This window comes from Saccopteryx bilineata, chromosome 3, assembly GCF_036850765.1.
Source record: "Saccopteryx bilineata isolate mSacBil1 chromosome 3, mSacBil1_pri_phased_curated, whole genome shotgun sequence".
Lineage (NCBI taxonomy): Eukaryota > Metazoa > Chordata > Mammalia > Chiroptera > Emballonuridae > Saccopteryx > Saccopteryx bilineata.
The window spans coordinates 143,872,297-143,898,594 of NC_089492.1; the positions used below are offsets into that span (position 1 = coordinate 143,872,297).

The following is a 26,298-nucleotide window of genomic DNA, read 5'->3' on the forward strand; positions in this document are numbered from 1 at the left end:
CAGTCACAGGCACGAGGTAATAGAAAGTTGCATTTGACTAAGGCTCAAGTGAGCTAAAAAAACTGAGAGGAGCAAAGGAGTTGAAGTGAACAAGGCAGTGATTGTAATAAGACCTGAAGTCCAAACTGCATAATAAACAGAGTGAGCACAGAAGGCCCTCACAATATATGTGATTTTATTCATGGAATTATCCCAGAGACAGCTAGTCATGTATTCATTAGTCAACAAATAGGTATGGAACAATTTCTGTGTGCCAGACACTGTGCTGAGGACAGCAAATGCAGACCAGACCCCCTCTAATGAACACAGCCCTCAGTTCATTAAACATCACCGACATGAGTAAGAATTAACTAGGTGATAAGGGGGATAAGGTTAGGAAAAGTTCCAGAGAGTCACATTTTTCTTATTTGTTAAATTAGATATTATGAAAATGAGTAACAGATTTTCCTGATTGTATCTTTATTTACAGTGGCCCAGAGAAGCACTGCTTTCTGTATCAAAGACATTTTTCTCAAATGTTGATGCTGGAAATGAGGATCTGAAGGAAAAGCTCTCCCTCATGTGTGTGAACGTCCACCTAAGCGTCTCTGCTATGGCAGAGCAGTACTACGCGGAGCTCCGGAGACGGTACTACACGACACCCACCTCCTACCTGGAACTCATCAATCTTTACCTGACTATGCTCACTAATAAAAGGAAGCAGTTAGTTTCAGTAAGTTTAATATTATGAATTTAAAAAAATGTTTTTATTGCTTGAACTCAGGATGAGTGGAAGATCTGTGTGCCATCTCTCCTGCCAGAGCCCTCTCCATCCTGACGTGTGTCTTTGACAACCTGCAATGTGACAGAAAAGGGTTTCACGCTGTCGGTACACAGATCTTCCCTTCCTTGATGTTTGTAGTTTGTCTTCTATCATTTACATAAGTGTCATTGACTCAGAAGAATGATGTGGACACTGTAACAGCAACAAAGTTAAACTGAGAACCAGTCATCTCTGCAGTATTTAATAAGGAGAAGAATACTGTGTTAACCACAGAGATGGGTTCTGGTGGTCTAACGTGCCAACTGTTTCCATTAAGAGCAAAGGCTTTGATGTCATGAAGATTTTGTACAACCTACACTCTGCTTCTTTCTTCCTACACAACCTTGAGCACATTTTATAAATTCTCTGAGTCGTAGTAGAAAATAAGGTTAAAGTATCTATATTTATCTCTTGGACTACTGTGAAATTTAAATAAAACTATGAAATGCTTGGTATATGACCTAATGCATATGAGGTACTCAGAAAATAGTGACTGCCATCACCATCATCATCATCATCAGGCTGTATGACTGAAAATTTTCGACACAGTAAAAATGGAAGCCTTTGCCATTTATATATTTTAAATGGTTTTCTATGGATTTTTACCTGGTAAATGTAAAAGAACTAGACAGATGGTTTTGAAACCTGCCAATTTGAACCAAGCTTTCTGACGTGCCTTCAAAAACATTATTCCTGGGTGCCTTCCCTACCTGATACCACCCCCTTTGGTCCTAGTTAAAGTGGTTTCCCACCACTGAGAAGTAAGGTTTAGGACACCAATCAAAGTGAAGTACCCAGGACACCATCGCCCTGGGCATTCTCAGCCCTGCTGACCATCCTGAGGAAACAAGTGTTAAAAACAAAACAGAAACAAGAAACCTTCAATGCTGAAAGTTATCTTAGAGAAAGGGTTTATTAAGCACATGCTGGCCAGAAAATGACAGGGTCCTGAGACGCGCAGACTGAGCCTCTGGCAGGCAGCAAGCCTAGATTGAAAAGACACGTTCGCTGCCTGGGGCTGAGCAGCTCTTTTATACAATGAGTTTGGGAAGGAAAATGCAGGTTATTTTGAATGAATTTATATTAGGGTTTGGAGGAAGGTGAAGCTGGAAGGGTTCGGCATAGCTGAATATTCATCGAGAAGTGTTTGGGCCTGACCTGTGGTGACACAGTGGATAAAGTGTTGACCTGGAATGCTGAGGTCACCAGTTCAAAACCCTGGACTTGTCTGTCAAGGCACATATGTCAAGGCACAAGCATCAAAAAATTGATGCTTCTTGCTCCTCCACCTTCTCTCTCTTTCTCTCTCTCTCCTCTCTAAAACGAATAAAAATAAAATCTTTAAAAAAGAGAGAAATATTTGGCCCTGGCCTGTTGGCTCAGTGGTAGAGCATTGACCCAGCGTGTAGAAGTCCCAACTGTGATTCCCAGTGCGTGCCCACAGGAGAAGAGACCATCTGCTTCTCCTCCCTTCCCCCTCCCATCCCCCTTCTCATTCTCCTTCTCTCTATCTCTATCTCTATCTATCTCTATCTCTATATCTATCTGTCTCTTTTCCCCTCCTGCTGCCATGGCTCAATTGGTTTGAGCATGTTAACCCCAGATGCTAAGGATGTCTTTGTTGAGCCTCCACCTCAGGTGCTAAAAACAGCTCAGTTGTGAGCATGGCTCCAGATGGACAGAGCATCGGCCCCAGATGGGGGTTGCTAGGTAGATCCTGGTCAAGGCACATGTGGGAGTCTGTCATTCTATCCCCCCTGCTCTCACTTTAAATAAAAAATAAAAATAAATTAAAAAAAGTATTTATGTTTTTGAATTGGTTGTGGGCAACAGTGCAGAATGTTCATGCATAAGCAAGATAGGCTGGTGCTTGGTGGTTAGTTAGATAATCACTGAAATAGCCACACTGATAATGATCAAAAGTTTCAACATACATCCAGGAATATGAGCAGTCTTGTTAGTTTAGAGGCCATGGCTACGAACTGATTAACTTTCCTTGTCTCTTCCTCTCATCCCTCCCCCAATCTGCTATATTTAATTTAGGACATCCTGGAATTTTTCTTTTATCACAACTCTCAGAGATGTAGCCTCCAGAAATTTCTATCTGTACTTATCCCTCTTTGTTCAACATGCTACCAAGCTATCACAAAAAATGAAAATAATACAGTGTGGGCCCTCAGTGAGCCTGCAGTCCACTGATGTCCCGCTCCTAGGGCCAGGGGCATGGGTCCAGACCTACCATGGTGAATGTCATGGCCATTTTCTAAAGTTCTGTTCCCTGAAGATTTCTTTACATTCATAATTTTAAGTATTACAAACTGATTTACTATTTCTGTATATGTAAAATTCTACTACATGAGGAAGAGATGCTGGTAAACTTACAGTTTATAATACTAATTATAATAAATATTTTCATTGTCATCTAGGCATGTGATCGGGTGAAGAATGGTCTCACCAAGCTTTTAGAAACAAACCTACTAGTAGATAAGATGAAATTAGATCTCTCAGCTTTAGAACCCATCCTTTTAACAAAATCACAAGATGTGGAAGCCCTGATGGACAAATTGGCAGTGGATCAAGAAAGCGCTGATCAGGTACACAGAGTACCTGACATTGTGGGTGGGAAAACTTTGATCACCAACTGATCACATATGTACAGGAGCAAATGATTAAATTTTTTAAATGTCATATATTGTTAAAATAGTTAAGGGGTAGATAAATTTAGCAATGCATTTAAGTTGTAAACAATTTCCTATCAATACATCACTCTGCTTCTCTCCCTGAAAATAAGTAAACTCAGAATGGCACAGAGATAGTTGTGAGAAAAGTGCTACCTACAAATATAAAGCCCTTATTTTTCTCCTAGAAGGAACTGTTTATTCTAATAACTTTGTCTCCATCAGTCTATCAACATAATAGGAGATGGACAAAGGAGAGGGTAAAATTCAGTATAGCTAATTCTCTTTCATCTTGGGTATAATCCAAAAGAGCAAATATGACCCATTATTATTGGGTCATAATTGTTTTTATTGGGTCATATTTGTTTTTAAGTACTGAAATCCAAGTATTGAGACCACTTAAGCAGTCTTGTTTCAATGGTTAGGTTCGTCATGTAGTGCAAGAAGATGAAGCAATAGCAAAAGTGAAAGCTGAAGAAACCCAAGCAATAGCTGACGACGCTCAAAGAGACCTAGAAGAAGCTCTCCCTGCACTCGATGCTGCCAACAAAGCGCTGGACTCCTTAGACAAAGCAGATATATCTGAAATCAGAGTTTTTACAAAGCCCCCAGATCTGGTCATGACTGTTATGGAAGCAATTTCCATTCTCTTGAATGCCAAGTGAGTAATCCAGAATTGTGTGTTACCAAAACACCAGATGAAAATTTCTTTGCTGTTTTTTTCTATTTCCGATCTCTTCTTTACCCTCACATTGATTTGATCAGTCATTCAACAAATAGATTCAGCAAGTATTTTTTTTAACATCTGTTTTGTGCTAGATCAGTGGTCCCCGACCCCCGGGCCATGAACCGGTACTGGTCCATGGGCCATTTGGTACCGGTCTGCAGAGAAAGAATAAATAACTTACATTATTTCTGTTTTATTTATATTTAAGTCTGAACGATGTTTTATTTTTAAAAAATGACCAGATTCTCTCTGTTACATCCATCTAAGACTCACTCTTGATGCTTGTCTCATAAGTTCAACAATTATATTTTTAAATACCACAGTTTTTTTATCTTATTCTTATTAATTTTAATGCAGTGACATTGATAAATCAGGGTACATATGTTCTGAGAAAACATCTCCAGATTATTTTGACCTTTGATTATGCTGCATATCCCTCACTCAAAGTCAAATTGTCCTCTGTCACTTTCTATCTGGTTTTCTTTGTGCCCCTCCCCCCACTCCCTCCCTCTCCTTCCTCGCCCCTCCCCACCTCTCCACCCCACTCCCTGTTACCATCACATTCTTGTTCATGTCTCTGAGTCTCATTTTTATGTCCCATCTATGCATGGGTTCATATAGTTCTTAGTTTTTTCTGATTTACTAATTTCACTCCATATAATGTTATCAAGGTCCATCCATGTTATTGTAAATGATACGATGTTATCATTTCTTATGGCTGAGTAGTAGTATTCCATGGTATATATGTACCAAAGCTTTTTAATCCACTCGTCCTCTGATGGACACTTGAGCTGTTTCCAGATCTTCGCTATTGTGAACAATGCTGCTATAAACATGGGGGTGCATTTCACCTTCTGGAACCGTTCTATAGTGTCCTTGGGGTATATTCCTAAAAGTGGGATGGCTGGGTCAAAAGGCAGTTCGATTTTCAGTTTTTTGAGGAATCTCCATACTGTATTCCACAGAGGCTGCACCAGTCTGCATTCCCACCAGCAGTGCAGGAGGGTTCCCTTTTCTCCACATCCTCGCCAGCACTTATTCTGTGTTGTTTTGTTGATGAGCGCCATTCTGACTGGTGTGAGGTGATATCTCGTGTGGTTTTAATTTACATTTCTCTAATGATTAGTGATGTTGAGCATTTTTTCATATGCCTATTGGCCATCTGTATGTCCTCCTTGGAGAAGTGTCTATTCATTTCTTTTGCCCATTTTTGGATTGGATTGTTTGTCTTTCTGGTGTTGAGATTTACAAGTTCTTTATAAATTTTGGTTATTAACCCCTTATCAGATGTACTGTCAAATATGTTCTCCCATTGTGTAGTTTGTCTTTTTATTCTGTTCTTACTGTCTTTGGCTGTGCAAAAGCTTTTTAGTTTGATATAGTCCCATTTGTTTATCCTGTATTTTATTTCACTTGCCCGTGGAGATAAATCAGCAAATATATCGCTGTGAGAGATGTCAGAGAGCTTACTGCCTATGTTTTCTTCTAAGATGCTTATCGTTTCATGCCTTACATTTAAGTCTTTTTATCCATTTTGAGTTTATTTTTCTGAATGGTGTAAGTTGGTGGTCTAGTTTCATTTTTTTGCAGGTTGCTGTCCAATTTTCCCAACACCATTTGTTGAAGAGGCTGTCCTTACTTCATTGCATTTCCTTACCTCCTTTGTCAAATATCAGTTGTCCATAGAGCTGTGGGTTTATTTCTGGGTTCTCCATTCTGTTCCATTGATCTATATGCCTGTTCTTATGCCAGTACCAGGCTTTTTTGAGTACAATGGCCTTGTAGAATAGCTTGATGTCCGGAAGTGTGATACCTCCCTCTTTATTCTTCTTTTTTAAGATTGCTGAGGCTATTCGTGTTCTTTTTGGTTCCATATAAATTTTTGGAATATGTGATCTATATCTTTAAAGTATGTCATTGATATTTTAATTGGTATTGCATTGAATTTATAAATTACTTTGGGTAATATAGACATTTTAATGATGTTTATTCTTCCTAACCATGAGCATGGTATATGCTTCCGCTTCTTTGTATCTTCCTTGATTTCTTTTATCAATCAATGTTTTATAATTTTTCAAGTACAAGTATTTAGTCTCCTTGGTTAAATGTACTCCTAGTTACTTCATTTTTTTGGTTGTAATAGTGAAGGGGATTGTTTCCTTAATTTCTCTTTTTGACAGTTCATTGTTGGTGTATAAAAATGCCTCTGATTTCTGAGTATTAATTTTATATCCTGCCACCTTGCTGAATTGATCTATCAGGTCCAGTAGTTTTTTTACTGAGACTTTAGGATTTTCTATATACAATATCATATCATCTGCAAATAATGATAGCTTTACTTCTTCTTTTCCAATTTGGATGCCTTTTATTTCTTCTTCTTGTCTGATTGCTGTGGCTAGGACTTCCAGGACTATGTTGAATAAGAGTGGTGAAAGGGGGCACCCCTGCCTTGTTGTTCATGATCTTAAGGGGATTGCTTTTAATTTTTGCCCATTGAGTATGATGTTGGCTGTGGGTTTGTCGTAGATGGCTTTTATTATGTTGAGGTATGTTCCCTGTATTCCCACTTTGCTGAGAGTTTTGATCATGAATGGGTGCTATGATTTTATCAAATGGTTTTTCTCCTTCCTTTTGTTTATGTGATGAATAACTGATAGATTTGCAAATATTGTACCAGCCTTGCCTCCCCAGAATAAATCCCACTTGATCATGGTGTATGATCTTTTCCATATATTGTTGGATCTGGTTTGCTAATATTTTGTTGAGGATTTTTGCATCTAAGTTCATCAGGGATATTGGCCTATAATTTTCTTTCTTTGTGTTGTCTTTGCTTGGTTTTGGAATCAGAATTATGCTCGCCTCATAAAAGGAGCTTGGAAGTCTTCCTTCCTCTTGAAGTTTTTGAAATAGCTTGAGAAGGATAGGAGTTAGTTCTTCTTTGAATATTTGGTAGAATTCCGTTGTGAAGCCATTTGGCCCAGGACTTTTCTTTGTTGGGAATTTTTAATAACTGTTTCGATCTCATTTGTTGTAATTGGTCTGTTTAGGTTTTCTGATTCTTCCAGATTGATTTTTGGAAGATTGTATGTTTCAAGGAATTTGTCCATTTCATCTAGGTTGTCTAGTTTTTTGGCATACAGTTCTTCATAGTATTTTCTTACAATACTTTGTATTTCTGTTGTGTCAGTTGTTATTTCTCCCCTCTCATTTCTAATTTTATTTATTTGAGTCCTCTCTCTCTTTTTCTTGGTGAGTCTAGTTAAAGGTTCATCAATCTTGTTTACCTTTTCAAAAAACCAGCTCCTAGTTTCATTGATCCTCTGTATTGTTTCTTTAGTCTCTATGTCATTTATTTCTGCTCTGATCTTTATTATTTCCTTTCTTCTACTACATTTTGGCTTTACTTGCTGTTCTTTTTCTAGTTCTTTTAGATGCAGGGTTAAGATGTTTATTTGAGCTTGTTTTAGCTTCTTAAAGTGTGCCAGTAGTGCTATGAACTTCCCTCTTAGTACTGCTTTTGCTGTGTCCCATAAATTTTGAGTTGTTGTATGCTCATTATCATTCGTTTCTAGGAATTTTTTTATTTCTTCTTTGATCTCATTCTTAATCCATTCGTTATTTAACAACCTGCTATTTAATTTCCATGTGTTTAAGAATTTTTGAGCTTTTCTGTTGTGGTTGATTTCTAGTTTCATGCCATTGTGATCAGAGAAAGTGTTTGATATGATTTCAATCTTCTTAAATTTGTTGAGACCACTTTTGTGCCCTGACATGTGGTCTATACTAGAGAATGTACCATGAGTACTTGAAAAGAATGTATATTCTGCTGCTTTAGGGTGAAAGGTTCTGTAGATATCTATTAAATCGAGTTGATCTACTATGTCCTTTAAGTCTGCTGTTTCTTTGTTAATTTTCTTTCTTGAAGATCTATCTAGTGATGTTAGTGGAGTATTAAAATCCCCTACTATTATAGTGTTGCTGTTGATCTTGCTCTTTATATCCATCAAAGTCTGCTTTATATATTTAGGTTCTGCTATATTAGGTGCGTAGTTATTTATAATAGTTATATCTTCCAGTTGGATTACTCCCTTTATCATTATTTAGTGGCCTTCTTTATCTCTTACTATATTCTTTGTTTTAAAGTCCATTTTGTCTGATATAAGTATTGCTACCCCAACTTCTTTTTCATTTTCATTTGCATGAAATGTTTTTTTCCATCCTTTTACCTTCAACCTGTGTGCATCTTTTGTTTTAAGGTGTGTCTCTTGTAGATAGCATATGTACGGATCCTGTTTTCTTATCCATGCAGCTACCCTATGTCTTTTGATTGGATCATTTATTCCATTTACATTTAAGGTTATTATTGATATGTAGTTGTTTATTGCCATTTTCTTCTTTAAAGCTGTAATCCTCTTTTTCTATATTTTTTCCCCACTTTGATCTGTTTACACCATGCCCCTTAACATTCCCTGCAGCACTGGTTTGGTTGTAATGAATTCCTTGAGTTGTTTTTTGTCTAGGAAACTTTTTATTTCTCCTTAATTTTAAATGATAGCCTTGCTGGATAAAGTAGTCTTGGTTGTAGGTTCTTGTTCTGCATTACTTTGAATATTTCTTGCCATTTCCTTCTGGTTTCAAGTGTTTCTGTTGAGAAGTCTGATGTCATTCTTATAGGGCTCCTTTGTAGGTGATAGCCTTTTTTTCTCTCATAGCTTTTAATATTTTCTCTTTATTGCTTAGCTTTGGTATTTTAATTATGATGTGTCTTGGTGTAGGTTTCTTTGGGTTTCTTTTTAGTGGAGTTCTCTGTGCTTCTTGAAATTTTGAGTGTTTCTCCTGCATTAATTTAGGGAAGTTTTTCAGTTATGATATGATTGAATAAAGCCTCTATCCCTTGTTCTTTCTCTTCTTCTTCAGGAACCCCTATGATGCGGATGTTATTTCTCTTTATGTTGTCACAGATCTCTCTAAGAGTTTTCTCAGACTTTTTGAGTCTCTTTTCTCTTTTCTTTTCTGCTTTCATGCCTTCATTCCAGTTGTCCTCCAACTCACTGATTCGATCCTCAGCTCTATCCATCCTGTTTTTAATTCCTTCCATTGTGGTCTTCATTTCTGATATTGTATTTGTCATTTCTGACTGATTCTTTTTTAATATTTTAATATCCTTTTTTATACTTACTATTTCTTTATTTAGGTGTTCGTGATGACCATCCATTGTTGTTCTAAGATCCCTAAGCATCCTTATAATCATTATTTTGAACTCCGCATCTGGAAGTTTGATTATTTCCATATCACTCAGTTCATCTCCTGAAGGTCTCTCTTGTGGTTTCATTTGGATTGCACTTCTTTGTCTTCTCATTGTGTCTGTGTGTCTGGGTGTTTTCTTTGTAGAGCTGGTTGAGTCTAGGCTTGGTATTGTCTGCCTCCAGTCTTTTCTTGTGTTGTTTCTAGGTCTTCTTGGGTTGGTATCAGCTATTATCTGTAATCCACTTTCGGATTTGGGCAGCTTTGAAGTCTTGATTTGTTTGTTTTTTTAACAGGTGATTGTCTTGTTTGCTGATTTCCGCAGGGGGTTTATTTGAAACTGTTTCCAGGAATGTGGTGGGTGGGACCTGAGGCTCTGAAGTCCTCTTCTGCCAGTTAATCTCTCTGGGGGTGGGTTGCTTTCTCAGCTTCAGTAGGGGGAGGTGTATCTCAAATCTCCATGGACACCTGAGTTACTGCCCCTCCTCCCCACTTCTTGTTTTCAGCTGTGTCTTGTTGCGCTGATTGGAGCTGGAGAGATGTCTGTATCTCTGTGACCTGGAAGTACTTTTGTATTTTGCTTTGTGAAAGAATCAGCCCCTCCCCCAGTTATGGCCGCCTCCAGCACTGAATGAGTCAGCTCTTTATGTCATCACCTATATTCCTCTCCCCCTCACCATCCGTCTCTCTCTCTTTCCTTTCTTTTTGGAAGACAAGTGGGCTCTTTCAACACACCTCATTTCCTGGTCGCCAGGCAAGTGGCTGTGAGCAGTATTTACTGCTCTTTTCCTTGGAGTGAGAGCCCAGCCTCACACCCCCACTCTGTTCCTGTAATCAGGAGAGATTCAGGCGCTCCCTACCAGGTTTGTTGTGGCTTCTTCTTTGCTCCTTGGTTTTTGAGAGCTGTTCTTGTAGTTTAGATTTGGTTTTTCACACTGATTGTTCATAAATTAGTTTATAATCCAGTTCGGTGGTGTCAACTGGGAGTCCGTGCGTCTGCCTACTCCACTGCCATCTTCAGGTCTCTCAAAAATACCACAGTTTTTATGCCAGTCACATAACTTTATTTTGTGCATTTATCCATCCCACCCTAAAGGCCGGCCCATGAAAATATTTTCTGACATTAAACTGGTTCACGGCCCAGAAAAGTTTGGGGACCACTGTGCTAGATGATGGAAGGTATAAAGTTTTTCCCTACAAGACACATACAGTCTACTAGGGAGACAGACATGAAAAATACTGATTTCAAGACATGAGAAAGTTACATGTAGTTAGGACTGCTGAGATTAGAGTGCCCTGGACAGATGTGAGTGGTGTTTTGGAAGATGATGCTCAGGTGGAGAGCGGGACCATAGGGAGAGCACAGGCAACTCTGATGCTCATGGGCTGGGCTGGGCTGGGCTGGGCAGGAGGGCAGTGATTACATCATGAGAGATGTTGTATACTGTGCTGAGCTGTTCAGATTTCATCTTGGAGATTCTTGGAAATATGTAGTTTTCAAACTTTCTTTAGTAATACAATCTATATTTTTCAATACAAATTGTAAGTGCCTGAACTGTGGTGGTACAGTGAATAAAGCGTCAACCTGGAATGCTAAGGTCATTGGTTCGAAACCCTGGGCTTGCCCAGTCAACTACTATGAGTTGATGCTTCCCACTTCTCTACTTTCTCTTCTCTCTCTAAAATCAATAAGTAAGATCTTTTTTTTAAAAAAAAAAAAGCCTGACCAGTGGCAGTGGATAGAGTGTCATCCTGGGACACCAAAGTCCCAGGTTCGAAACCCTGAGTTTGCCAGCTTGAATGCAGGCTCATCCAGCTTGAGTGTGGGGTTGCCGGCTTGAGTGTGGGATGATTGACATGATTCCATGGTCACTGACTTGAAGCCCAAGGTCATTGGCTTGAGCAAGATGTCACAGGCTCGGCTGGAGCCCCCCTGATTAACGCACATATGAGAAGCAATCAATGAACAATTAAAGTGCCACAACTATGGGTTGATGATGCTTCTCATTTCTCTCCCTCTCTCTATCTCTTTAACAATAACTAAAAAAAGATATATTTTATAAGGAAACTTTCTATGTAAAATTGATCAAAGCAAGGGAAGAGGGCCCAGGGCACCCCCATGCCAGGCTTCCCTGCTCCCCTCTGGTCAGCACCTTGTTGGGGCCTGGGAGCTCTACAGAGCACACATGGAGAGCTCTGGCACAGGGTACTGAGAACCACTGAACACTATCAACCTTACCAGAGTTTCATGTGAGAAAGACCAATCTGGCAAAAGTTCACAGGAGGTGAGGTTGACTTGGAGCAAAACCAGTTAGAAGGTGATTGTACTATCCTTACATGACATATTAATGACCCAAAGTAAGGAAAAGAAGGTTAAAATATGAGTGCCTGAGGCATTTTAAAAATAAAACTATTTCTATAATGTCTTACATTGCTAAAACTGAAATTTTATAATTCTTTCTCTATCAAACCTGGGTAGTATGAAACATTAGTCATCTAATTACCTATCTGCCCATAAATTGTGGTATACATGACTACCAGTTACTGAAATTATAGCATTGAGATTAAATCTACCCACTTATTGGAACAATGTCTGAATATTCTCAAAGGAATACATTTCTTTTGTTCTCATATAACTTTATTACAGTGCTACTAACTTACCATGTCTGTTTTCCAGACCTGATTGGCCAACAGCAAAACAACTTCTTGGTGACTCTAACTTTCTAAAAAGACTTTTAGAATATGATAAGGAAAACATAAAGCCTCAAATATTGGCCAAGCTTCAAAAGTATATAAACAATCCTGATTTTGTGCCTGAAAAAGTTGAGAAGGTGTCCAAAGCATGTAAATCCATGTGCATGTGGGTCCGAGCGATGGATCTGTATTCTCGTGTAGTCAAAGAAGTTGAACCCAAGAGGCAAAAACTCCGTGCTGCACAGGTATGTTACCTGCCCCAACAGCATAAAGACAGCCGTCAGGATGGCTGTACTCCACCATAATTTCATTTATGGACACTGGAATTTGAATTTCATACAGTCACCATGCATTGTGAAATACTGTTGTTTTGATTTATCCCCAACCACTAGTTCCTAGGCTGCAGGCCAGCAGTGGTCGCCAGCCCTGGCTCCAGGGAGCAGGGCAGGAAAGACTCGTCTTCACTTATTGCATGAATATTTCATTTGTTTCATCATTTAAAGTTGATAACCGAGATGGTAACTAATCCCCCAAAATGTGTGGTAAATCTGTTTTCTATTCTTTCTATCACTTTTTTAGTTGGACTTGGTTTTGTTTGTTGGCTTAACCTGTTTGCTCCTGCTCTTATTTTATTCGACTTTATATTTGTTTTAACTTTGTATATCATATCAAAATCTTTGTGGGGACATGAAAAAGGGAACATAGATCATATTTTTGTAACAAATGTATCATAAGTGGGCAAACTTGACCTTCTGTGTGGGCCTACTCATACATATTTCTTCTACTAGGCTGAACTTGACGTTACTATGGCTACTCTGAAAGAGAAGCGAGCATTACTAAAACAAGTGGAAGATCAGATACAGACCCTACAAAATGAATATGACAAAAGTGTGAATGAGAAAGAAAGTCTGGGCAAGTAACTCAGAAAATGTATTTGGGGCAGGAAATGCCATATTTTCAAAAGTAGGAAGAGTTTTAAGGCAGTTGGTCATATCTAGCAATTGTTCAACATGTAGGACACATTTCCATTAGACTGTTACCTTAGCCTTCTAGAATAAAATTAGAAACAGAATATTTATATATTCAATACCTCTATATGAATATGGTTTGTTGGGGACACAAAACAATACATGAATTTGACTCAGAAAATAAACACTACAAGGGCACAGAGAGAGTGCTGGCTTCAGCCAGAGTAATTAAATAATGCACTTCCACTATAAACAGAGGAAAGTGAATAAACTTCTTATATTTTCAGAAAATATGGAATAGCATAGCCTGATTTTCTCTAAAATTTCCAGCAAAGACCATGGCCCTGACAAAGGCACGCCTCATACGAGCTGGGAAGCTGACGGCTGCTTTAGGAGATGAGCAAGTTCGATGGGAAGAAACCATCCAGAAATTCAATGAGGAGATAGCAAATATCATTGGGAATGTGTTCATAGCCGCAGCTTGTGTTGCCTACTACGGAGCCTTCACAGCCCAGTATAGGCAGTTGGTGAGTCAACTGGCTTTCTGTAAGAAGTGGCAAGGAGCAGATGAAACTGTGGCAGGGAAGAGAAAAGGGGTCACTTCTCTGAGTTTAGGTGGTAGCTTTTCACTATGGAGGTTCTCCATCATGGAAATTTATGTATACATCACAGCCCTTCACCTCTCCATTCAGCCAGTGATGGTCTGCCCCTAGCCTTTCTGCAACACGTTCCTCCTTTTTCTTCCCTGCCTCAGAAAGTTATTCATCACTTACACAGCACAAGAACCTGGGGGAGAAAAAGAGACAGGGAACCCCCTTCTGATCAGAAGTGGCACCTAAAGTCAGAGATGGTAAAGTGTGTTGAATTGGTGAGACTGATTCAGGGGGCTAGGCAGTGGGAAAGAACAAGAATTTTAATTATCTGGAGTGATTTTTTTTCTTTCTTTTCTTTTTTTAATTTAAGAGGAGGAGAGAGATAAAGAGACAGACTCCTGATAGCACCTTGAACGGGATCCACTCTGCAACCCTCATCTGGGGCCAATACTCTGCCCATCTGGGGCCATGCTCACAACCCAGCTATTTTTAGAGCCTGAGGTAGAGGCTCTATGGAGATATCCTCAGTGCCAGGGGCCATTGTGCTCAAATCAATTGAGCCATGGCTGTGGGAGGTGAAGAGAGAGACATAGAGAAGGAGAAGGGGAGGGTGGAGGAACAAAAGGTCACTTCTGTGTGCCCTGATTGGAATTGAACCCAGGACTTCTACACACCAGGTTGTCACTCGACCACTGAGCCAACCAGCCAGGGCCTGGAGTGATTTTCAAGCGACTTTTATGAAATGCCTTTCTAAAAGTGTTTCACCCCTGTCTTTAAGTTATAAAACATAGGCAGTGTAGGACTCATACAGACTGTGGGAGCACAGGGATCATCTGGTGCTAGGTAGGCAATAGTGCTCTTGGAAAACAGAAGACAGCCTTTGTTGTACACAACTGTGCCACTCATTAAAAATACTAACACCCCTCTACCCCACCATGGCTCCCACAGTCATCGTGATAACCCTAACTTCTCCACGTGCTTCCAGACTCTCCCAAGAGGGGCGATACACTCTGATTGAAGATGACTGTGACAGTCCTTGCCATTTACACATTCGAAAATGGAAGTCCATATGGAGTGGTGACATGTCCAAAGTCACAATTCGTCAATAGGATAGTTCTAGAACCCAGACCCCCTGAGTTTTAGTCCACTTGTGCCCCATGCCCTGATGCCAGGATGCCCATGGCAGGACTCACTCCTCCCCGACTTCTGTGTGTCCTCCCCTCACTTGCTTAGCGTTCCTGTCCTATAATAGTAAGCTTTCCTCCTCCTGCAGCTGATAGAGTGTTGGATCAAGGACTGTCAGTCTCTGGAGATCCCAATCAATCCTTCCTTCAGTCTCATTAATACTTTTGGTGACCCTTATGAAATACGGCAGTGGAACACGGACGGGCTGCCCCGCGACATGATATCCACAGAAAATGGCATTTTGGTTACTCAAGGGAGACGATGGCCTTTGATGATTGATCCCCAAGATCAGGTATGTAACAAATGCTTCTTCAGATAGAGAGCAGCCTGTTAAGTCTGCTTAATATTGTGCTATCTACTACAAATTCTAAACATGGACTTGAACAGACTTGTAAGATCTTGGGATGTAAACCTAGAGGGAGTTTAGAGTCTTCTAGCATTTTGTGGATGTAGAAAAGGGAAGCGTCCAAGTGCTCTGCACACTTCATTTTGATTGGTTTTGTTTAGGGATTTGACCATTAGTTTTCTATTTTCTATGGGAGCAGAAATTCATCCTTGTACAGTCCTTGTTTCTAAAAGATCTGAGGAGTCCAAATGAAGTAAGGGTATGATGAATTTTAGAGTCAGCCTGCCTAGACTTTACGGAATCCCATTTTCTGACTCCTAAACCCATGGTTCAGATTATATTAAATGGGGTTTGGATAAGGAGCAGTTGTAACAACAGTTGGATAAGGAGCAATTGTAAAAACAGAAAGAGAACCTTGAATAGCAGATGAATAGCCTTTGTTCCTAGGTGGCTCTTTTCTTCATTTGTTCCAAACTTGAATAAAAGGAAGACTTCCAAGCACTGGGCTTAAAACATGTTTTTATTCATGGAAGAGTGGTCTTTTTATTTTGTCCTCTTTTTACTTTTCAAACCTGTTTCTAAATTAAACAAAATTTCTAAACTTTACTCTAAAAACTTTCACTTTCTAGCCATTTATAAAACTCTAAAACAGATGTCTTCCTCTGTGCTTTCTTATACAGGCAAACCGGTGGATAAGGAATAAGGAAGTCAGAAATGGTTTAAAGATCATCAAGCTTACAGATAGTAATTTCTTGCGCACACTTGAAAATTCGATCCGACTTGGTTTACCTGTCCTACTGGAGGAGGTTTGCGTTTCACTATCCTTTCCTTGTGCAAGTTCACAACTTTCAGATCATGTCTGGAATCCTACACACCATACCTACATTGTGCTAGCGACACCAGTAGGGTCCATGTTCAGATTAGTCAAACCAATTGCTTTGCTTCTTAAACGATGTTGGTTGAGTGAAGTTTTCTGCTTCCAGACATCGCTCAGGTGTTTAATGGGATGAGTTCTGTCTTCTGACACTGCTGACTCAGAAGCCTCATTGTGGCTCTTGCTGGTTGGCCACCCTGAAGATGCAAAGCAGTCAGGCCGTCAGGGACTTTCCACACACACTAGGAATGTGAAGCCAATAAACAGTCCAAGGGGTAGAGACATCCTTTCTGCTTACATGTAAGGTCAGAATTAGAACAAGTGAGGTGATAGGCATGAACTTATGTTACAATTTTTTAAAAAGAATGGTTGTTGAGTCTAAGTGCTCCACTTCTTCAGAATCACTCCCAAGAAATTGTTTCTGAAATTGTTCATTCACTCAATACCTATTATTTGAGAATCAGTGGCAAACAATATATATGTGGTTCTTGCCTCAAAAGCTTATGGCCTGGCTGGGGACAAAGCCAGTGCACAGAGGAAAGAGAAGGGAGACAAGAGAGAAGGGGAAGAAGGGAACTTGTGATAAGGGCTTTGAAGGGGGGTTGCTATGTTAGCCCAGTGCTAACATAGATTGGGGGTGGGGGAAGCAGATGAATTTAGATGCATGGCTACAGGTGGTGCCATGCAGACTGTGACCTGTATGATGAGCTCAGCCATGACAGCAGAGAGAGAAGGCTTCTGAGGCAAGGGGTAGCATGTGCAAAGGCCTCGGGCACAAAAGAGATTGGTCAGCATGGTTTATTTATTTATTTAAAATTTTAAATTCTTTACTTTTTTAATTTTTATTAATTTTAATGGGGTGACATTGATAAATCAGGGTTCATATGTTCAGAGAAAACCTCTCTAGATTATTTTGACATTTGATTATGTTGCATACCCCTCACCCAAAGTCAAATTGTCTTCCCTCACCTTCTATCTGGTTTTCTTTGTGCCCCTCCCCTCTCCCACCCTTCCCTCTCCTTCCTCCCCCCTTTCCCCCCATTACTATCACATTCTTGTCCATGTCTCTGAGTCTCATTTTTATGTCCCACCTATGTATGGAATCATATAGTTCTTAGTTTTTTCTGACTTACTTATTTCACTCAGTATAATGTTATCAAGATCCATCCATGTTATTGTAAATGATCCGATGTCATCATTTCTTATGCCTGAGTAGTATTCCATAGTATATATGTACCAAAGCTTTTTAATCCACTTGTCCACTGACGACACTTGGGCTGTTTCCAGATCTTTGCTATTGTGAACAATGCTGCCATAAACAGTGTGGAGATTCCTCAAAAAATTAAAAATTGAATTGCTTTTTGAAAAGCTATTTCACTTTTAGGAATATACCCTAAGAACACCATAGCACTGTTCAGCATGGTTTATTTACCTAATTTACTGTTCTATTTGCATAAGAAAAGAAGTGAGCGAAAACCCGGCTGTGAGCTGAGCCTCATCTAACCATGCCTAGAAGTATCTCTGCTCCAGCAGAGTGCAGAGAAGCTCAGAAAAGGCCACTGACAGGCAGTTGGGCTGAGCTGCCGGCATGCTGCCTGCAGTAATAGTAGCTGTTAGCATCAGCCACCACTTGTTACATGCTCGCTGCATGCCAGACTCTGCTCTTGGTACTTTATGTATATATATTAATTCTTTAATCCTCACTGCAACCTTACAAGAGAGTTACTGCTATTATCCCACTGATCTGTGAGGAAACTGAGGCACAGAAAGGTTAAATAAACTGTGAGCAGCCTTGACTGTCTACAAAACTCACAGCAAATTACCATACTTCCAACTCAGGCTACAAAGAGCACAAGAAGCGTCCGTGTGTGGCCTCTGGCCTTGACCAGCCTGGTAAGGGTCTGTAATGGGTACGAGGTCCTCACTCGAACCCTGACGTTACCAGAGAGGCTAAGATCTCTCCAAATATTTGCAATAGATATGTTAGCCCCATACTGGACTCTTAAACTCCAGTTTACTTCCTAACAGAAGAGGTCCTGAAGGATCTTCTCTTGTGGCAGTGGAAGAAAGACTTTTTGCGACGTTCTACCCTTGGACAGCAGAAGCCTTTAACTAGCTGAGTGTGCAGGGCCTCTGCCAGGAACAGAACACTGTGACTCCCCTGCTTTCTGTGACTTTGGCGTCATTTCGATTTTATACCCAGCTGCTTTCTACATTTGTAGGGTGGTATTTTTAATATTTGTCTCTACCCATCCATGGGTGTGAAATCGAGTTAGTCTTAATCAGCTTTTTTAAAAATGAAATAGAACAGAATTTTTAAAGTACAAAATTGTATTGTGGGTAGTAAAGGAAATTTTATCTCATCAACAATTGTTTTGAGAATTCACATGCCTGGGTACCCTGTCACAGTGTGAAATAAATTTGTTAACTGTCAATCACAATTGATTTTGACAGCTCCCGGGCCATGGCCCCCATCACATGCATGCTGAGGTAGAGATGTTTGTCATGGGGTTTGTTGGCCCTGTCTGCATGTTCAAGTTCTCACCAATAATCAGATTTGCTTTGAGGGGGAAAGAACTGTCATGTGTAATAGGGGTACACAAATTTTTCTTAAAGAGCCAGATATTTTACTTTTTTCAGGCCGCATGCAGTCTCTGTACAAATATTCTCTGAACAAATATTCTTTGCTTTGGTTTGGTTTGGAGGTCTTGTTTGTTTCTTTTTACCACTTTTTTTTAAAAGATAAGAGCCTTTTGTAGCTCAGGAGCTATTCAAAAACAGGTCACAGAGGGCCAAATTTGGACAGCAAGCTATAGCCTGCCAGCACATTACCTAAAACAGCTCAGAAAGTGAACGGGCCTTTCTCTCTGGGGCCTGTTGAAGGATCACCCTGCAGTGACACGCCTTTCTTAGCTTCTGTCTCATGGGATTGAACAATGTGTTGCCTTCACATGCTCTTATTTCCTTAGACTACTGTTAAAATAACCACTGAAAAATGTACACTGTTAGAGGTAGTGAGAGGACATTACAAAATATCCATACAGTCACTAAAACATGGGTATTCAAAGTAAATTTTGAGGTCTAAGGAATTTGGAGAAGTTGATGTCATCCATATTTGGGGGATGGGGAGGTACCAAATTACTTTATTTGAAGAAATGGTACAAATGAAAGAACATAAGTGGATGAGTTGGTACAACTTACAGAAAAAGTAATGGTAACTCCAATATGCACAAACTGCTGAGGTGACCAGGGAGGTCACCCCTGTGACTACGAGAAGCCAGTCTAGGGCTTGGCTTCGACAAGAGAGGTACTCTGCCATGCCAGTTTCAGGGGGCCCCATCTTGCCCAAGTTGGTTACATGGTCACCCAATTCTTAGATGGATTTCCCCTGCTCATTCAGGGCACGAGCTCAGTGAAGTCACACAAATGAGAGTCATTTTTGTCAGTGGCCAGTTTGTGCAATTCCAGTAGTGACTGAGTCATACTTTTTCCCAAGTGCAACTCCCACTCCATTGTATTCTTCCCGTTCTCCTGGGTCATGAGGGCTGGTTTCTCGTTATCCTGAAGGAAGGACCAGGCTCCTTGCTGGGTCTGCAGCTTCAGCATTTCTCAGCCTGCTCCCTCTCCTCATGAGACTGGTAAAGAAAACGGCAGAGTTCTTCACTGCCACACGACAGTGGTCAAAGCAGTAGACATGGACAGCAGAGCTCCAGGGCAGTTGACAGCAGCCTCAGGGCCTCGTGGCAGCTCTGGCTGCGCACTGGGCGCTGGGGTATCCGAGGGTGCTGGGAGGAGGTGGGTTAGATCTGAGCAGATGGCTGAGATGAGGGACAAGTGCCAGGTTCTGTCCAAACACTGTTGAAGCGGGAAACTGCGGCAATTCTCGTTGAAGACTGCGATGTCACCCATTTTAATGCCTTGGTTTTTTTACTTTTGTTTTAACTTTTAAGATTAAAGAAACCTTGGATCCAGCTCTAGAACCTGTTCTTTTGAAACAGTCCTTCATAAGCGGTGGACGGCTGCTCATTCGCCTGGGAGACTCAGACATTGATTATGATAAAAATTTTAAGTTCTATATGACAACCAAATTGCCAAATCCCCACTACCTGCCTGAGGTATGAGCCAGGGATCTGGAGTCCCAGCCTGAATGGGAGATTACGATGTGGCGGGTCTCTGCAGTGTTCCTGCCCAAAGGAAGCAGCTCTTCCCCCAGCTCCCTCTTCCCCTCCAAACCCCTTTCCTCCCATCACCTCTGCTCCTGCTTCTCCTGATCCTGATTTCAACCCCCCTTCTACAGACCATCCAGTAGGGACTCACATCGGCCCCACTTGGTCCCCAGGCCACGGCCTGCTAATCACCCTGAGCACCTCGTCAGCCTTCCAGCTCAGCCTCCTGGTCCACGCTGCACCTTGCATCGTGGGGCACCGCCCCTCTGATCATTCTTCTCCCTCCCTCAGCACAAGGCCATTTGTGCCCTCTTACTGTGGCTGAGACAGGAACCAGAGTTTCAGTGAGAGTCTATGGTGGGGAGGGCTGTCGATGTCAAGTGTGCAGATACCCCCAGCATCCAACCCCAAACAAACAGGTTGTTTGAACACTCTGGTGACTGGCAACATCAGAGAGTCATGATCCAAATGTCCAGTGCATCTTTCCTTAGAGTTCTGGGAGCAGAGTCATCTTGTCTGCTTCCTCATGCTTTTAGACTGTTTGTGGGAGCTGGGTAACCCCACTTCCATGCACGTGTCCCTGCACCACCACAGGATCCAGAAGAACCTCTACACTTGCAGTGCAGAGCCCAAGGCAGCCACACAGACGTGAGGACAGCTGGGACTCTCTTCTCCCTTCCTAGAAGGGGCTCTCCAACTCCCGCCCCCCCATCGCCCCCACAGTTCTCATACTGCCACAGCCCCTGGCACAGCAGAGGTACACTCAGCCAGCCTTCCCAGCCCAGAGGCCTTCCCTTCCCTAGTAAGGAGGGCTCGGGCAGCTAGGGAAGGGGCTTCGCAACTCAGAACTTTATTCCTCACCCCCCCCCATATACACACTTTTTAAAATATCTTTAAATATACCCTTTCAAATAGTGTCAGTTTGACTCTGGTTGCCGACTTTCTCATAGTCCGTCTTTGTACACGTGTTTAGACTGAGTAAAATTGGCACACTTCTTGAATAAGATGAAGGAGACGCCGGTAAAAGCCTGGGTCAGGGTTTTCTGTGTCAGCCTCAAGGGGTCTAACCATAGTCGCTGCCAGAGCGCACGTCCAAAGTTCCATTTTAGAGTTGAATGAAGTGACCAATGTGCCGACTTACGACCTTTGATTTCTTGCTGATTTAACTTTTGAAACGCAGCATCACATACCTTACCCAACCCTAACTCCATGACTGTGGGTATGTTATTCTATTTCCTGGATATTTAAGTCAATCAACTATTGTGCAGATTAAATAAGAATAACATGTAAGATGCATGACATTCAAACACCTGTTATTATATTTATTCTTTTTGCTATTAACTTATACAATGTCAGAATATTATAGTATAGCAATAATTTTTTATAAAAATATTAGGATGAGACAAAATATGTAAAACTCTATTTATTATCAATAATGTCTTCTTTTTAAGTAGGACAAACTATGTACATGTTACTGTACTTAAGTGATTTTATTACCTCAGTTGGTTCTCACCTTATGAATTGTTGTTATCATCCTAATTTTTAAATATTAGGAATGAAAGCTCAGCATGAGTGAATGGCTTGTCCATCATCATACATGTGCTAAAAGGTGTGCTCGGAACTTGAACTCAAGCAATGGATTCTATAATTCTGTATCTTTCCAACCCTTCTTTGGCTCACCCATAACTGTGGCATTTGAGCAACAAAACTATCACTCATACTGGCAGGGGAAATCATACTAAGATTTTTTAAGGCATAGTATGCATGCTGTGTGGGTGGGTATGTTCACAGTAAACCTGAGCTACATTTAGCTGTATAACAATGAGCCACATTCTAATAAAGAATGCATTTCTTGTTTTATTAGCCTGAACTGAAGCATTTTTAATGTACTCTATGCTTCTTTTTTAGGTGTGCATTAAAGTGACCATCATCAATTTCACTGTAACCAAGTCAGGTCTGGAGGATCAGTTATTAAGGTAAAAAAAAAGGGGGGGGGGATATTCTTAAAATTTTATTTAGAAATTTTGACAAAGAAAATTTTAATATGCGGAGAGAAAGCATCAGTTATGAACCCTCAATCATAAAGATGATAGTAAACGGCCAAGTTGCTTTCCTCTTCCATCGCTTTCACGGCTGCTGAGCTGGTGCATGGTCTCCTCGGGAGAGGGGGATACACTCTCACTCCTCAGCCGTGGTTTGGGCCAGGCTGCGGGCAGCGTGCCCCATCCGCGTCACTGGGCTTTCCAATCCAGGGCAAGGAAATGAAGTCAGTCGATGTATGACTCATTGCTCCATACTTCAAAAAAATAAATGGCTATTCTCAAATATATCTTTCTTGTTTCACTTGTCTCTAGGTGTTTTCTTAGTGTATTTCATTTTACCTACGTTTGCTACCTCAAAATAAAAATACCCTCTCTCAGTATGCTTTGTATGTGATTAAATCTCCATTTCTCAAAAATGAGATTATGGATTATTTATATTAATCATCAGAATTAGCCAAGAAGTTTAGGAGAAAAAAAATTTTAAATATGTATTAAAAATAACAACTTTGATGTTGGTTAAAAATGAATTGTATGTATGTGTATTCATTAACTTTAAAGGAAAACATAATTTAGACCCATATTCAAAATAAATATAATCCTTTATGTTTTGGTCAAGATAATCCTGATTTTCTCCTGTTATCACTAATGAGTATTAAGTCACATTTTCCCTGTTTGTTTTAGGAATCTATTTTGTCAGCTGCTAACTCACTTGAATTTTGCTAGGCTAACTTCTTTCAAACAAGGGTGTTTCTCTAGACTGTATGGACGTGTCCTAGGACATGGCTGAGTGCTGCACAAACCAGTTCGTTCCCGTGAAGAGCGCGCTCCGCCGGGTCCCAGTGTGCCAGACTGCCGGCGAGGAGCCCGAGTGCCCTGACAGGGACAGGGAGGGGCTGAGACCCTGTCGGGGTATTTTATACTCCTCCTTTCTGAAAAAGTGTTTAAACAAATGAATCTGCTGTTATGATTTCTCATTGTCTTCGTATAATAATTTGGGGGGGTAGATTTCTTTTTAATTTTTAATTTAAAATAAAAATTATTAGATGCAATCAAGAATCATTTCAGGGAGGTGATGGGATTTCAGAATCTCCTGTGTTGATGTGAAAAGAATGTTTCAGACACCATTTTCAGCCTGGCTCAAGCAAGCATTAGAGACAGAAATTAAATGATTAGAGAGGTCAAGCATTGAGCAGGTTTTCCTAAGAGAAGAGGAGCAAAAACTGTGATAGGTTTGGGAATACAATACAGTATAAAGCATCAGAACTAATATGTAGTTCAGTGAATAGCCATTATGTAAACCCAGCAAAATTGGGGCCTTGAGTCTTAGGACTTAAGCTAGTGGCATTCGTTCTCTGCTATGTAGCAAAAACAAGTATGTGTGTGTGTGTGTATATATGTGTATGTGTATATATATGTATTTACATATATGTGTGTATACATATATATATATAGAAGTAGCTTCAGGGCACTGACAAAACCATAATACAGGTATTCAAACTTTATTCCAGTGATGTGGTGAGACTTGAGAAACCTGAGTTAGAAGAACAAAGAGTCAAGCTCATTGTGAGGATCAATGCTGATAAAAACCAGCTGAAATCTATTGAAGATAAAATCTTGAAAATGCTCTTCACTTCTGAAGGAAATATTCTAGACAATGAAGAACTTATTGACACACTCCAGGATTCAAAGGCAAGTAAAATACTTTTAGTATTTGTAAAAATATGTTACTTCAAAAGTTACAACTACAGCCTTTGAGAATTCTTGCAAAGTCTTTTAAAGCAAGAATAGTGGCCATTCCTGGGCTGCCAGGGGCATGCTTAAGAGTGTGCTTTAATGCCCTGGCCAGATAGGACAGCTCAGTTAGTTAGGGCATCATCCCCATAAGCAAAGATTGTAGGTTTGATCCCCAGTCAAGGCACATATAGGAACAGATCTCTCTCTCTCTCTCTCTCTCTCTCCCTCCCTCCCTCTTCCTCTCTTTCCCTTCACCCCACTTCATCTCTCTCTAAAATCAATAAGTAAATTTTAAAAAAGAGTGTGCTTGGCTGGCACCAACCAAAGGAATAGAAAATTGTAGAAAATGACTCCTGTTTGTGTTTTTTAAATAAAGTTTGTAATGTATAGAACTGGAACAAGAAATAGGTTGAAAGGAATAACACAATTATATATTCATATTAATGTCACTCCACCAGGAAGCCTCCCTGGTGTTCTCAGCTGGAATTAATCTCTTTCTCCCTGGAACACCGATGGCACTTTATCTGAGCACTGGTCACTGTTTACCTTATGTCATAGGTATCTAATTACATGTCTTGCCTCTTCTGTTAGGTTGTTAATTTCTATGGAGTAGGAATCAGTGAATAGTTTGTCTTGACATTCTTTCTCCAAGGGCTAAGCACAGTGTCACGCACATAAATGGTGCTCAGTAAAGTGTATTGATAGTAAAATGAAGTTTTACATTCACTCTCTATGCTGCACTGAATTAGCTCTCAGATTCAAATAGTAATTTTAAAAGTGTACCAACTGCCTGACCAGGTGGTGGCACAGTGGATAGAGCATTGGACTGGGATGCGGAGGACCCAGGTTCAAGACCCCGAGGTCGCCAGCTTGAGCACGGGCTCATCTGGCTTGAGCAAAGCTCACCAGCTTGGACCCAAGGTCGCTGGCTTAAGCAAGGGGTTACTTGGTCTGCTGAAGGCCCACGGTCAAGGCACACACATATGAGAAAGCAATCAATGAACAACTAAGGTGTCGCAACAAAAAACTGATGATTGATGCTTCTCATCTTTCTCCGTTCCTGTCTGTCTGTCCCCATCTGTCCCTCTCTCTGTTTCTGTTAAAAAAAAAAAAAAAGAATAAAATCTGTTACTTAAAAAAAAAAGTGTACCAACTATAAGACGATTTTTATCCATCTGTGAGAAACAAAATAAGTTACTAAAAAAATCCCTTGATGGGGGAGTGCATACAGTTTTGGTCTTTGCTTTTTATTGATGTCGGAAATGGGTCATGCTTTATATCCTGCATTCTCTTGGGATCTGTCTCAGCACTGAAACAATAATAGACAAGTACTTGTGGGTCTTCCATTTCTGACCTTTTTTCTTGTTTGTTCATCAGTCCCTTTATCCTCTTTTCATTTATTCTTCCTTGGGTTTTTCATTTCTGGAAGTTGGTTGTTAATCCATTTACTTTTTATCAAAGTTTTATGTGCAAATTGTTTAAAGAATAAAATATTTCTACAATGCTATTTTGAAAAATTATCATTTCCTACACTGACCACCACCACCCACCCACAGCTACCTTCATGGAGAAAAGTACCTTTATCTCTTTTCTGTTTCGGTCACTTGGGATTTTATTTTACATCTTTTCTCTAAATAGTAGACTCATATTGCTACTTTTTAAGTTTTTTCTTTTATACATTAACTGTTATCTGTACCTCTAACACACACACACACACTCACACACACACACACACACACTCACACACCCTTCTTATCCTCCAGCCTCCCACTGGAATTATATCCAGATAGTAGTTAAATACTCACTGTTTACGTGGCCTGGAAGTGCGCAAATCTGACTGTGGGTATTCTGGGGGGCTGAGGAGAGAAGAACTCCAGTCTTAGCACTGAGCATGCGTTCATTTACCTAACCTCTCTGTTCTTAGTATGATCCCTTGAAAATCTCTCTTTTAACTTCCTAAGGGGTGCAACCTCTATTTTAAGCCAGGATGGGTGAAGGAAGAATCCCCTGGGTGTGTGGTGTAGGAGATGACCTGGGAGTCTATCCACCAGTTCTCAGTCTAGGCCCTTCCCTCTTCCTGTGGTGCTAAGTCTTTGAGGGGGATTCTGTTGTATAAAGTGGGTAAGTTCTTGGCTCTCCCCTTTGCCAGTTTAGGAATCCATTTCCCTGGGTCTGCTAAGTCATTACGAGCATTGTACCTGCTTTCTTATTCTCATAATTGTATTGATACTTCCTCTTTCATTCT

The 26,298-nt window shown here is 40.4% G+C and overlaps 1 protein-coding gene across 1 annotated transcript in view; it reads left to right on the plus strand.

Annotated features, from left to right (window-relative positions):
• The window catches only part of DNAH6 (dynein axonemal heavy chain 6), a 319,440-nt gene that overhangs the window by 181,097 nt on the left and 112,045 nt on the right, over window positions 1-26,298 (plus strand). The window contains exons 49-59 of the mRNA XM_066267533.1: window positions 470-712; window positions 3,229-3,396; window positions 3,906-4,141; window positions 12,129-12,390; window positions 12,934-13,057; window positions 13,444-13,640; window positions 14,980-15,183; window positions 15,918-16,043; window positions 20,062-20,226; window positions 22,186-22,253; window positions 23,828-24,008. Of these exons, the coding sequence (XP_066123630.1) occupies window positions 470-712; window positions 3,229-3,396; window positions 3,906-4,141; window positions 12,129-12,390; window positions 12,934-13,057; window positions 13,444-13,640; window positions 14,980-15,183; window positions 15,918-16,043; window positions 20,062-20,226; window positions 22,186-22,253; window positions 23,828-24,008 (1,974 nt within the window). The remainder of the gene's footprint in view (window positions 1-469; window positions 713-3,228; window positions 3,397-3,905; window positions 4,142-12,128; window positions 12,391-12,933; window positions 13,058-13,443; window positions 13,641-14,979; window positions 15,184-15,917; window positions 16,044-20,061; window positions 20,227-22,185; window positions 22,254-23,827; window positions 24,009-26,298) is intronic.